The sequence below is a fragment of the Poromitra crassiceps genome (genome assembly GCF_964638095.1).
Source record: "Poromitra crassiceps genome assembly, chromosome: 13".
Classification (NCBI taxonomy): Eukaryota; Metazoa; Chordata; class Actinopteri; order Beryciformes; family Melamphaidae; genus Poromitra; species Poromitra crassiceps.
The window spans coordinates 34645901-34660238 of NC_139644.1; the positions used below are offsets into that span (position 1 = coordinate 34645901).

The 14338-nt window shown below is 42.7% G+C and overlaps 1 protein-coding gene across 1 annotated transcript; it reads left to right on the forward strand.

Annotated features, from left to right (window-relative positions):
* Nucleotides 1-1664: 1664 nt before the first annotated feature.
* On the forward strand, nt 1665-14062 carry kcnj4 (potassium inwardly rectifying channel subfamily J member 4; the record flags this gene model as incomplete). The annotated part of the gene is made up of 4 exons (XM_083650052.1): nt 1665-3066; nt 13429-13570; nt 13740-13759; nt 14019-14062. The coding sequence occupies exons 1-4, from the start codon at nt 1668-1670 to the stop codon at nt 14060-14062; spliced, it is 1605 nt and encodes a 534-aa protein (XP_083506178.1). The 5' UTR covers nt 1665-1667.
* Between the last annotated feature and the right edge of the window lie 276 nt (nt 14063-14338).

The window sequence follows — 14338 nt, forward strand, 5'->3', positions numbered from 1 at the left end:
ACACAAGAGTACACTAGCCCCCTCTATACCACCATCTCTGTAGTGACACTCCACTTCACTCTGTCCCCAAATGCCACAAGAGATGGGTTCCTATGGAAACTAGCTTCAGCGAAAGTCCCCAGTATTACCTGGTGACTGGTTTGGATTGTGTATGTCTCCTTTCTGCAGTGCCGCCGCTGTACCACTCTGTCTCTCGTGGTCTCTTGTTTATTGAGGCTTAGAAACCTTTTGCACCCACTTGGGGGCAGATGAAGTTATTCCACAGCAGTCTTGGGTAGGAGGATAGCTGTATGAAGAAAGAACACAATAACAAACACTGATAACTAATAGCCTACATGCGTACATACAGCACACATATACTACATGAATAAGAACAGCTCATTCATACAAACATGTACGTACGCAAGCATACATACATACATACATACATACATACATACATACATAATGAATGAATGAATGAATTAATTAATCGATCACTCTCTGGACCTTCCAGTTGGTGGTGTATTTGCTGTCTTTTGATCTAATGATGATCTTATAGGATTTGATGCTGGCTGATTCTGTCTTCTCTCTCGATCTTCAGTTGTTTCCTTGGTGTTCCAATGACCACTTTCATGGAGATACACACTCTTTGGGAGTAGGTGACTCGCGAGTGCAGAGTCTGGCCTCCCACCCAAGCCCCAGTGTTCACTGGTACCATGGGATCAGGCAGGGCCAACAGGTAAGGCCTGTCATCTGGAAGCAACCTTCTTCTTCTTTTTTCCAATAAATTATTTTTCAAATTTTCTTGAAACAAGGGGGGGGGGGGGGGGACAACAAACAAACAGAAAACACACATGCCACCACGACACTCAATATTACTGTTTTGTAATATAATATGGTGCTACCAGCTGGATAGGTTACTTCTGCTTCTAAGAGATGTTGTGTCAGAGGTAAATGAGGAACTAGCCAGGCAAGTCACCTGCCGTCCCTAACCTCATCGAGGTAGTCTAGAAACGGGTCCCAAATAGTTAGATTTCTTTTTATTGAGTTGGTCCTTAGGGACCTGAGTCTCTCCATCCTTATAACATGTCTGTCAGAAAAAAATGAATAAAGAAAAACACCCACAGGGGCTACAGCGATATTTTACATAGACCAATCACAGCTCACACTGCAATGACATCATCTTACTTAGACCAATCACAGCTCACGCTGCTATGACATCGCTGATGAGGTAATGAATCACTGGTGATGTCATACAGTTCTACATCACTGATGGCATACTATAATTGGAGAGTTGCGTGTGCGTCCATGTGTCTGTGCGTCCGGAGTTGTAAGGCACACCGTTGTGCCGATTGCCTAAAGTGATATTACATAACATTGTTAATAAACAAAATTGTTGTCCATTTAACATGTCACTAAATTGTTCAATGTGTGTTCAGTATCAATATGATTCTCAATATAATCAGTGGCTAAACCCTGTTTGTAAATAAAACAAGCTAAGTGAGGGGTAAATTATGATCTTTGTTCATTTGAAACCTCATCTCTACAGGTACAGCATGGAATCAGAGATTTTACCAGACGAGGAACGGCGTAGGGTCTCTAGCCTGGGGCTCATCACCAGCCACGCTTCCGCCAGCATCAAACGGCATTCGGCCTGCGACACAGAAACAGAAGACCAAGGCAGGATGAACAACTCCAACGAGAAGATCCTGACAAGGGGCTCCAGTGCTCAACTGCGGAATCGGTTTGTGAAGAAAAATGGACAATGCAATGTTGTATTCACCAACTTGGAAGAAAAGAGGCTGCGCTTCCTGGCTGACATTTTCACCACCTGCGTCGACATCCGCTGGAGATACACGTTTCTTATCTTTTGCATGAGCTTCTTGGTGTCCTGGATTTTCTTCGGCATCATCTTCTACACTGTCTCCCTGGTCCACGGGGACCTTGACGAGTACCCTGCGGTGATGGGCGACGGTCTGGCGGTGGAGATGCAGCACGGAGTTGGCACCAGCCACAGTGCAGCCACGGTGGGTCCAGGAGGGCAAAGAGAGAGGGTGCCATGTATATATCATGTGCAGAGTTTTGTTGGGGCATTCTTGTTCTCCATGGAGACCCAGACCACCATCGGCTATGGCTGGCGCTGTGTCACTGAGGAGTGCCCGGTCGCCATAATGACAGTGGTGATCCAGTCCATCGTGGGCTGTATCATTGACTCTTTCATGATTGGCACCATGTTGGCTAAGATGGCGCGGCCTAAGAAGAGGAACCAGACGCTCATGTTCTCCAAAACCGCTGTCATTTCCCTGCGAGATGGCAAGCTGTGCCTCATGTGGAGGGTGGGCAACCTGCGGAAGAGCCACATCGTGGAGTGCCACGTCCGAGCCCTGCTCATACGTCCGTACGTCACAGCCGAGGGCGAGTTCATTCCCATGGAGCAGATGGACCTCCACGTGGGCTACGATGAGGGTGTAGACAGGCTGTTTCTGGTGTCGCCCCTGATTATAATACATGAGATAGATAAAGAGAGCCCCTTGTATACAGTGAGCAAAGCCGATCTGGAGTCAGACGAATTTGAGATTGTGGTGATTCTGGAGGGAATGGTGGAGGCCACAGCCATGACCACCCAGTTCCGCAGCTCCTACCTTTCCATGGAGATCTTCTGGGGCCACAGGTTTGAGCCTGTGGTCAATGAGGATCGGGACCACTACAAGGTGGATTTCGCCCGTTTCCACAGCACCTACGAGGTACCGTCAACGCCCTGCGTCAGCGCCAAAGAGCTCGAGGAGGTCGCCAGCCAGCCCTCCTCTGCTACCTCTCCCGTGTCTGCGGCCAGATCCACGCACAATTCGATGCCACAGTCACAGCGCGCCTTCTGCTACGAGAATGAGGTGGCACTGAGCTGCCAGGACGAAGAGGACGGCATCTTTGACAGCACTCAGATCGGGGGGAAAGAGAAGGCTGAAGAGCGGAGGAGGAGTTCGGTTTCCGTTTCTGACTTGCAAAATATGCTCCAGGAGGACACTCCGACCATGACATCAAGCAATCAAAATGTCATGGACATGGACAATAACCAGATGGAGATGGGCAACCTACAGACTACCAGTCTACCACTACTCTTGGTTGAGAGAGGATACAGTCTCCCACGTCCCTCTTCCACACACAAATCCCACATTTTGAACAGACCTTGAGTTGGTCTTTCAATAGGGATTGCTCACTTACGTCCTTTGCATGTTTGTTGGCTCTTAGATGTATAGAAATGCAACCCCTTTTGCCTTGCAGGCAGGGTGGGAATTACACAGAGGCCACAGGCCATGGCCTGCGTTGCCCCTCCCTCTGGCCGTGATGCCCTGAGATCCCTAAGGCCACCTTGGCAGTGCCCTGCTGCTACCAGCCTGCTATACTGTCAGTTGCTTTAAAAGCATCAGTGATCTCAGTTTAAAGGAGAATTTCGTTTTTTTTTAACCTGGACCCATCTCCTGGCAATAATTATGATTTGGCCACTCACCCAGCGATGTCCGCGGCGTTTCTGGCCGTCCTGGCGTTGTTTTCAGATCAATAGCGTCCAAGTCAGTTGTAAAATGGAGCTGATTTGGGGCCAAGTGTGAGCCTGTCTTTCCTGCATCTAAATAGCTATTTTTATTCCCGTTTTCGCCACATATCGTAATAATGTGATCCCTCAACATCCACCAGAGTGATATTTCGCCCCAGGCCATTTCCTGGACTCTCACAGGGATCAAATTACCTCAAACGTGATCTCGGTCACCAAGTCTCGTGAATTCCCGCGATACTTTCATGCCGACTGGCCAACTACAGGTACACGCTTTGCGGTGGTGGTTTTAGCGTAACCTATGTGGGGTTTGGCGTAACCTATGTGGGATTCGAAATAACGAAGGTTATGCCAAACCCCACATAGGTTACGCTAAAACCACCACCGCAAAGCGTCCTACCTGTAGTTGGCCAGTCGGCAGGAAAGTATCGCGGGACTTCGCGAGACTTGGTGACCGAGATCACGTTTGAGGTAATTTGATCCCTGTGAGAGTCCAGGAAATGGCCTGGGGCGAAATATCACTCTGGTGGATGTTGAGGGATCACATTATTACGATATGTGGCGAAAACGGGAATAAAAATTGCTATTTAGATGCAGGAAAGACAGGCTCACACTTGGCCCCAAATCAGCTCCATTTTACAACTGACTTGGACGCTATTGATCTCAAAACAACGCCGCGGACGGCCAGAAACGCCGCGGACATCGCTGGGTGAGTGGCCAAATCATAATTATTGCCAGGAGATGGGTCCAGGTTAAAAAAAAACGAAATTCTCCTTTAATGTAGCCTGCCCTATGCAAAGGATGTGTCATTGGTTCATTTTAACACACATTTCAGAAAAATCCTGCCTTTGTGCCCTGGCATGTGCCCTAAAACAATTGTGATGCTGAAGGCCAGATGGCCACGCCCCTAAAATGACGAAATTCCCACCCTGCTTGCCGGTGATTCCCACCCTGCTTGCGGGTGTTGTTTTACTTTTGAACTCAAGCCTGTGTGACGTTTGCTCTTCTCACGAGGAATAAAAGTTATGAAAACAAAGAGACATTTTGGTAACACTTTCTATGAAGCCCATGTCTATAATGCATTATATACATACTTATAATGCATTATAAACATACTTATAATGCATTAAAATCTGCTTATAGCATTGTATAATTATAGTTATAAGCACTCGTAAATATTCATAATGTGTTATAAGAATGTTGGCTAAATCATCTGGTGAAATTTATTGAAGGGCAATAATAAACCATGTCACTGACTTTGTAAGATAACAAAGGATCTCTGAGAAATCGCTGACAGACTTCTGGCTCCCTCAAAGACATTGATTTGACAACCAAAGGAAAGCACAATAGGAATTAAAAGTCCAGAAACCTGAGTCATATTTTAGACATGATTAATTTAGATCTAGAATAGTTGCAAGTTAATCTAGAATTAGATTTTAGAGTTTATTTTTTTCTGTGAATGGGAGATTTTATGAAAGCAATAGACCTTTTTGAAGGAAGAGTGAATTCAAGACTGCAATACTCAATTTTAAGATGCGTATTAAAGTGGGGACACTTTAAGTTGATTGTTGTTGATTTCATTGAACATCATGCCTGCAAATAGTTCCTTGCAAAGTATGTTATTTGCACTATTTTTGGTAAGTCTGGCTGTTTCATGAAATTCCCCCTGTAAAATATAAAAGCCCCTTCGTCTACCTGTACGTACCGGTATTTTAGTATGCATCACAATAACTACTGTATTTGATTTTGCTGTGCCGTGCAGTATACCAACAATACCATTAAGAGCAATAATTAAGTATGAAGGAGTATTTTTCTGAATAAGGTAGTTAGCTTGAAAAATAACATGACATAGATATCTTTTTACTGCAATGCAGGATGTCCTATGTTATATTGTAAATCCATTTCCTTTTCTTCTTCTTTTTTTGTGATCAAATTTTTATTTCCTTTTCTTCTTAAACTTGGTTTTCAGTGAACACAAAATGAACATCCATATTTCATATGGATTTGAGACGTTCAAACTATTCATCTTTTTGTGCAATTGTTTACTTTATTGATCAACTTCAAAACTTTTTAGTTAGTTTGTTGTTCCACCAGGAATAACAGGAACAGACTGAGAAGTGGCTTTGATTCATATTAGTGTAGTTGTTTTTTGCCAAAGGTTTGGTGTGGAAAGGGGTGATGCAGAGCACTCTGGTGTCTGAGTTTGGGATACCAAGGTGCATGTAACCTAAATGCACTCGTTGTCTTCGACTGAAAATAGAAAGAGATACGCCATTGTAGGTTAGGTTAGGTTAGCTTTATTGAAAGTTAAAAAGAGTAAATACACATATAAATAGACCCGCTCCCACATACAGGAAGGAAGGTATGGCACTCCAATTACATATCGAGGATATAAACACAGAAAATTAAACCAAATTAAACCAAATTAAACCATGCCATTGGTCCTCGTGGTGGCAACAAGACAGACAACCTAACAAATACAATGGTAACAACAGCACAAATATCAAATAGTTAATAAATAGTAAGTAGTTAGAAACACAACGGGGCCTCCATAGGAGGGGCTATCTAACCAGGTTCCCCCAAATATGTGAACAGAAGGGTTATCTACAGAGGCACCTTTTCCATCAGCCATGTTTTAGTTAACCCTTTAAAGCTTCGTAGAGAGTGAGCTGATTTAATATGCAAATCCAAAACTATTCCACTCGGAGGCTCCAATGCAAGCAAAGGTACCCCCCTTACCAGTAAGACTTTTAAATCTGAACAAACACAAGTTAGCAATACTAGATCTTGTAAATACACTATGTGCTTCCCTGACATGAGTAAAATACTTAACTAAAATCTCAGGGAGAGAACCATAAATGATCTTGTGAACCATGTTAAGTCTGGACACTTGAACTGGAAGCCAGTTAAGCACTTGAAAATGGCCCCTGCCAATATGCGATCGAGGGCTCAGATTCGTATTTACCCTCATCAATTTATTTTGAGCAGTCTGAAGCCTGCCTTTGAGACGTTTAGGTCTCAAACCAGGAAGTTTAGGCAAAATCAAAATGACACAAAATGTACGAGTTCCCTAAGACTAACATTGAATCTCTATTGAGAAATTTTGAAGTTCTAGCTAAAAAAAATATTTAATTAATTTAATTGTAAAGGACAACGGGAAACAAAAGGATGACTGCAATGTCTGCAGTACATTGCCAGGTCAGTGTCTCCGGAAACGTGCAATAGGGATATTGAGGATAAAACCTACCTGAGAGGCATTATCCTAGGCTTGATCCTCTCTCCTTGTGTGTAGCTATGCTGTGGATTGCAGTGAACTAAGAATGTTATGCTGCTGGTTGGTTGTATAATAGATAAGATCAAGTATACAGTAGCTGCTCTCTATTCTAGCGGGAGGGCAACAGAACTGGGTCAACTGCAGGGAAGACCAGATGGTACAATTCAACAGTGTTGGGGGTAACTCATTACAAAAGTAACATATTACATGTAATATATTACTTTTAGCAGTAACTCAGTAATATAACTTATTACTTATAGGATTTCAGTAATATTATACCAGTTACTTTGTCAAGTAACTCAAGTTACAAATTGAGTTCATTTTTTTAAAATCAAAGCACATATTTAAATAATTTCCTAATCAAACTGTGTGTTTTTATGCAAATAACCACTATAGATGACAATAACAAAGGAAAAGGATAACATTTCGAATTTTGGATTGTTTACACTGACTTCAAGACGTTTGAAATTATTTTTCGTGATGGTTCCGGGGCGGCGATGTCATTCTGCTATGCTGTTATTACAGTGAAAGTAATGCAAAAGTAGTGTAATAAGTAACAAGTTACTCTACACAGACAGTAATATTGTAAAGTAACTTATTACGTTCAAATGAAAGGAACTACGGTAGTAATATGTAGTATATTACATTTTGAAAGTAACTTGCCCAACAGTGCAATTCAAGTATACTGTAAAAGTGTGGATCACAGAGAAGGTATACTAAATACATGTGATCATTTAAGCTTTGCATTGTCCTATGTGGCAAACCCCACCCATACTCTAACTTGACTGAGACAAACTATCATGTATAAACAACCCGTTCTCATTCCAAGGGCGTCAAAACCTGCGATTCGCTAAAGATCCAGTACTTCTATTGACAAACAGTCACAGTTTTCATAATTCATCATTTATGTTGGCTCTTAAATCTATTAGGCACATGGACAGCCAGCTTGAGCTCAGGAGAACAACCAATGTAAATGCCATTTTGTGTAAAAGATGAAGTTGCAATGGTACAGTATTTTGCTACAGTATCTGTTCTTTGTTGTTTTGGAAAGTCTGCCTGCTTTGTAAACCTTTGGTGATTTTTCAACCCCCTGTTTGGAGATACCTTTTTTTGCACTAAACAAACTAAAACTGATTATTGAACAAGCTTGAAAAGAAAACAGTACAAAGCACTTTATTCTTCCTTGTCTACCGTTTGATGTTGCAAATAAATATTTAAATATTTATATCATGTTGGTTGTTTCTGTTATTGCTGAAACTTTGAAATTGTTGTTATTATAATTTTTTTTTCTAAATTCCATTATGTGAAGCTGTTCACAGTATGGTGTGCTCATCTGCTGCCACTAGATGTCTCTGAAGCTTCTTCTATCACTGCGGGCTTAAGGTCCATATTCACTGAGCCATGTTCCCTCTAGTGATGCATTATGTCTAGTCTCCAGCCATGATTGAAAAAGAGGGCACCAACATGCTGTTGTAGTTCAAACTTAGATCATGAACTTTGAATAATAAGATTGAATCTGAACCCACAGGGTTTTTTCAGAATTGGAAGAATTAGGCTACATTATAATAGAGCGATAACTATTTCCCCCCTCCAATTTCAAAATGCGATGAAATGTTTGGTGACACATTACAACAAACTCATTTAACCTGCAGGAAAAATACTGAAGTTTTGTAATAACACAGTTTTAGAACTGTATTAGCACAGCAAGTTGGCTGCTTTTCCCTTTTCATTCGGTATGGTTCTGGTGTATTTATAACACATTTCCACAGGTCAATACACCAGAATATGACAAAAACATCTGAGAATATATTATGCCACTAAGGAGTCATGCCATCATAGGCCTTGGCTAAATTATGAATGAATTATTGAGTACATTCAGATTACTTGTATGGAGATTACTTGTATTGATTTCTTCTAAAAGTACAATGCACCATTTGTTTTTGACCATATAGATTTCTGGCAAGATGAGTAAGTGGCATGTCTAAATAATGAAAATATTTGTTACCATATTCTGATATGTTTTTTGCTCATTTCTATATTCCCATGTCTGAGTCTCTAGCCCAGCCCTTGATGCCCACCTGACACCTCCATCCAATAGAAACATATGTTCAGATAGTCTAGAATGGTTCCTTCCTCTATGTAAGTTATTGCTGGTTGTTTACAGTATGAACGAAGCTAAGGGTAAGTTAGTCTCGCAAAGTTGTCATAAGTTAGAATGAGGAAAGGTTATGTTTGTTCAGTCTCCATGTTATCTTGTAGATTTGCGGTAATATTTCTGATTAGATTTTTCATGCTGTCTCAAAATGAATTTTGAAGAACTCCCTTTCAACCAATAATGGACAACACATGACGGGAAATAAACTACAGAAACTGAAGAGCACTGTCGACATCGCAAGCATTACATTTTATAACCCTTTTATAAGCATTAAATAAAGCTTTCTGGGGTCTGTGTATATATATATAGCATAGTTTGAAAGCATGACATGGTATTGTATGCCAAAGTACTGTCTTTAAAATAGATGAATGATAATCATAATGACATGAGACAAGCTATGACATCATGGACCTTAAACTGACTTTGATTGATTGATTGATTGATTTGATTCTGGATAAAGAACAACAAGATCCAAGGGATATAGATGTAAAAGTGTAAACACTTATTTCCAACATGGTCACTTTGCCTGTTTGTTTGTTTGTTTTTGTTTTAGCTTTAACCATCCAGTCAGAGCACCACAAGGCTTTTTCAAACAACTTTGAATGTTCTGGTCTTTCATCATAGTATTTCTACCCTATAGCCTCCTATTCTACGATCTCATCTATTCATGAAAACCATTCAAACTAAACTCAGTGACTTCCCCACACTGTTACATTTAGAGATTGTCGAGCTGCCCAGATTCAAACTGACAGCCTTGTTCACTCTATTTCACTTCTCTAACCTCACATAGGCCTCTTCATAGGCTACTGCTGGCCAATATCAAGTAACAAACAACCTGATCTGGATAGTAGACAGGAATTTGACCAGAAACCAGTGACCTTAAAGGGACAGTTCACCCGAAAATCAAAAATACATATTTTCCCTCTTACCTATTTACCCATAGATCGTTTTGGTGTGAGTTGCCCAGTTTTGGAGATATCGGTTCAATGAAACTGCTCGCATGGCCTGTGGATTATCTTGAGTATAACCGGGTCAATATTTCTGGAAAGATACATTGCTGTTGAGTTTTTCCAAACATGCCGTCCAATTCCATTGTATTCGAGAGAAGGCAGACATCTCTATGGCCGATATCTCCAAAACTCGGCAACTCACACCAAAACGATTTAGATGGATAAATAGCACTACAGGTGAGAGGAGAAATATGTATGAACTGTACCTTTAAGGCCATGTTCACACTGGAGCTTAAAGGGGCACTCCGCCAATTTTCAACCAGCTTTGTATCATTAGAAAATCAGTAGTATATCAGAAAGCTGTAAACAGTTTTGAAGTCATTCATGTAGTTTGACAGTTATTGAGAGTTGATATGAGTAAAGTTGTGCACCAGTGCTGTCATTTGTGCATGAATGAAATCACAGGTCCACAACTTTGCTGTTGCGTGGCCTCGCCTGATCAAACTCACTCTCTCCCTCAGTCTCTCTCCCCTCTCTCTCCCTTACCTCTCTCTGCCTCTCCCTCAGTCTCTCTCCCCCTCTCTCTCTCTCCCTCAGTCGCTCTCGTCTCCCTCTTTCTCTCCCTCAGTCTCTCTCCCCCTCTCTCTCCCTCAGCCTCCCCCTCTCCCTCAGTGCACAGAAAACAGTGCAAATCACTTTATTCTTCCTTGTATACCGTTTGATGTTGCAAATAAATATTTATATCATTTTGGTTCTTTCTGTTATTGCTGAAACTTTGAAATTGTTATATATATTTTTTTTTCAAAATTCCATTTGAGCTCTATGTGAAGCTGTATGCTGTGCTCATCTGCTGCCACTAGATGCCTCTGAAGCTTCTTCTATCACTGCGGGCTTCAGGTCCATATTCCCTGAGCCATGTTCCCTCTAGTGATGCATGATGTCTAGTCTCCAGCCATGATTGGAAATGAGGCAACAACATGCTGTTGTAGTTCAAACTTAGATCATGAACCTTGAATAATAAGGTTGAATCTGAATCCACAGTTTTTTGTGACATGACATTTTTGTGTCATCAGTGATGTCACAATGCCTATGTATGACATCACTGATGACATCATCACTGATGACCTCATCACTGATGACATCATCACTGATGACATCATTGATGACATAATCAGTGACATCATCACTGAACTATAGCCTTGTGTGTGTGTAAGTGAATTGATGACATCACTGATGATGTCACAGTGGGACAATCACAGTGGGACAGAGAAACAAACAGAGCCCCAGCCCCCTTTTATATACTGATGATGATGATAGAGATGAGACAAAATGTTGTATGGACCAAAAACACCTAGAAAAAGTATCGATTGATCAACTCCAACACCATTCCCACGTCAATTGGACTGTAAACCATGCCCGTCGCGCATGAAAGCAGAAGACACTGCAAACGTCGAAATATGGTCCATCTGTCGACTGATTGATGGGACACAAATCTGATGGTTTTAGTGCAGTGTGAACAGAAAAAAATCACATGGAATGTGATCTTTTCATTTTCCTTTCTGATTAGGACCACATTATAAATCACATATCTGATCTGTGGCCATGCGACCACAGTCTGGACTGTCAGATTAGAATTTGGAAATGTGGTTTTGATGTCACCTCATGGGATGGACTGCCTACTCTGCTTCCATTTGACTAGAAAAAACATGGAGGACAACAATTCAATCCAGGCAGTCAGTGGAGCGGCAGGGAGGTCCCAAGTATAATTAGTTTTGGAGAGATGCCTCCATTCAACCCAAACTACAGGGGACATATCGTAATGGACCAGTGTTCAAAACAATCACAAGTAGAAGTAGGCAAGCAGGGCCACAAGTGAACTTGGAGTGTCAATGAGAAATGAAGAGCCTCAACACAAAGTTCAAGGAGGTGAAGGAGAAAACATGGCTGCATAACAGATCTTTTCTGGACTGTAACTCCGCTGGCTTCCATGCCATGACATGGACATGACTGTCCAGACGTGACATATTTTGTTGCTGTTCACTTGCATGCGGATCATTTCAGGATGGAGGTCCGTTAAAACTGATATCAGATATGGATCACTTTCAAAATGAATGTGATTTAAAAAAAAACAGATTAGTCATATATCAGTCATACAGATATTCGTTTCTTGCATACAACTGTGAAATAGAACAGGGACAATGCACATTAATTGATCCAAGGGTAAATGTGCAAGTGTTAGCTAACTGTCATTTTCAACTGTAGTTCCGGTTGTTGCAATAGGCCTATAGCTTCTGATCAGCAGAGGCCGATAGCGAGCGCTGTGATGGCTGGGTGCACTGGCACAAACACAGAAGAAGACACGGCTGCCATCTTGCCATTTTGACCAAAACTTGAGGAGTTTTTTTTAGAAATATATAAAAAATATATATTAGCAGCTTTCAACCCCAACCGGCGTCCATGATCACAAGACCCTTCTGGAACGGTGAGTACATTTGACATTTCTCTGTAACACTTGTAAGACGAGCATTGTTAGCCTGACCGCGAAAGGGTCTAGGTGGCGCTGTGACTGCGTGTGGTGAAATTGCACTTCCTCAGGTTCCCAGCGACACACTCGCCAAGTGTGAAGTCAATCGGACGAACGGTTCCCCGAGATATGCGATAAACACACGCACACATATAGAGAGATTCCTCGAATTAGTAGAGAGATGCATATCTCAGAACTAGATCCGCACTAGGAACTTTTTCTGCAAACATCACACTATCAAATACATTCTAAATGAAAACAGGCTCCCAATAATCTCAGAGGATGTCTGGATAAATATCTACCGGGGGATTTGGCCAGGAGCCAGTGAACAAAACTACAAATTTTCTGTAACCTCTCTCCTTTGGAGTAATTACACTGCGGGAAGGGGGGGGCTGCTGCAGAACATGCAGGTCCTTACAGTTCCCAGGTATCGGTAGATGGCCTGTTGTGCCACGAAGGAATTTGACCACGGGTCAGCGAGGCTAAACCCCCGGCGCAGACAAACCCAGGCTCATCGCCAGCGTTGACGCACCAGCAGCCTCTTTGAAATGCTGCTGCGGCGAACACGCAGCAGCACACAGGAGCGCTTGTCAGGGATCTCCCCTCCTCTCATACAGCGCTGCAGCAAAGCTAGCCAGGAAGCACGCAGCGTGTCCTGATCTCTGATAGCCTACTGCGAGGATATCAGTGGTACTGAGACAGCACTTTGGACACAAAGCGCTCACAGCTGTGTTTACCAGCGGGTCACTTCCTTCGCTATGAAGCATGCCCATTTCTTTTCTGCCATATTATTCCATGTCCCTATCCCGCATAATTAAACCATGTTCCTTCATCTCTCTCTTCTTCTCTCTCTCTCCAGATTTTAATCAAGTTAAAAATCACCCTCTGTCAGACTAATAAGCCACTTCCCCTTTGGGCCCTTCGCGGCCCTCCTGCCTCGATCTCCCTTTAATTACCCCCCCCAACTTCTCTTTGTCTGTGGCTCTTGTCATGTAGGCCCGTCCCAGTCTGACCCGATCCGACAGCAAAGCAGCCCACAAGCCGGACCTCTGATCCTTGGGAGAGCCGGAGAGGCATTTCTGTCAGAGGGTGCAAAGATGAAAAGAGGCCAACGAGGAAGAAGGGGGCAAGCTGTTTGGTAAGTACGGGCCTGGAGGCTATCGCTGTTTCATTACTTGGTCAGTGAGTGAGTGAATGAGTGTGATCGGTGGGGTGATAAAAACAGAAGAAGACGCAGTGGTGGGCCACGTCGGCTATTAGGCTGATTTGGGGGCTCCTACTGACTCTATTGTGCATTGTCTCCAAAGTGAGCAGCCGGGTCTCAACAGTGAGCCTTTGTATGGAACATTTAACTGCCTGTTAGCATGCTAATTATGGGATGTGTGTGCGTGTGTGTGTGTGTGTGTGTGTGTGTGTGTGCGTGCGTGCGTGCATGTGTGTGTGTGTGCGTGTGTGTGTGTGTGCGCGCGCGTGCGTGCATGCGTGAGTGTCTCCATCGCTTCTTCCTCTCCATCTCTCCATCTCTCTCTCCTTCCGGGATTTCCACTTCCTCTATCTTTTCTTCTTTTCTCTCTTTTCTCCTCCAGCCAACCCCAAACGCTCCACTGTGATCTCTGCGCTGTCGTCCTGACCCCTTTTCCAAGCTCCTTCCTGTTGTTTCCCCTTTCTTCTTCTGTTCTGTCTTTATTATCCAGAACTCTGTGTCTGTTCTCAAGCTCTTGCTTTGGCCTCTCTTCAACTGCGTCACACAACCTCTGTTGCTGTGCCGATCATAAGACCAGACCTGCACATCCAAAGCGTCAAGGCCACGCCCCTTTTTGGGGGATAGAAAGAATGACTAGCGTTGTTGTGATGGCATTTTTGCCGTGTTTTTAGCTAGCATAGACAAAATACCAATTCATTAATT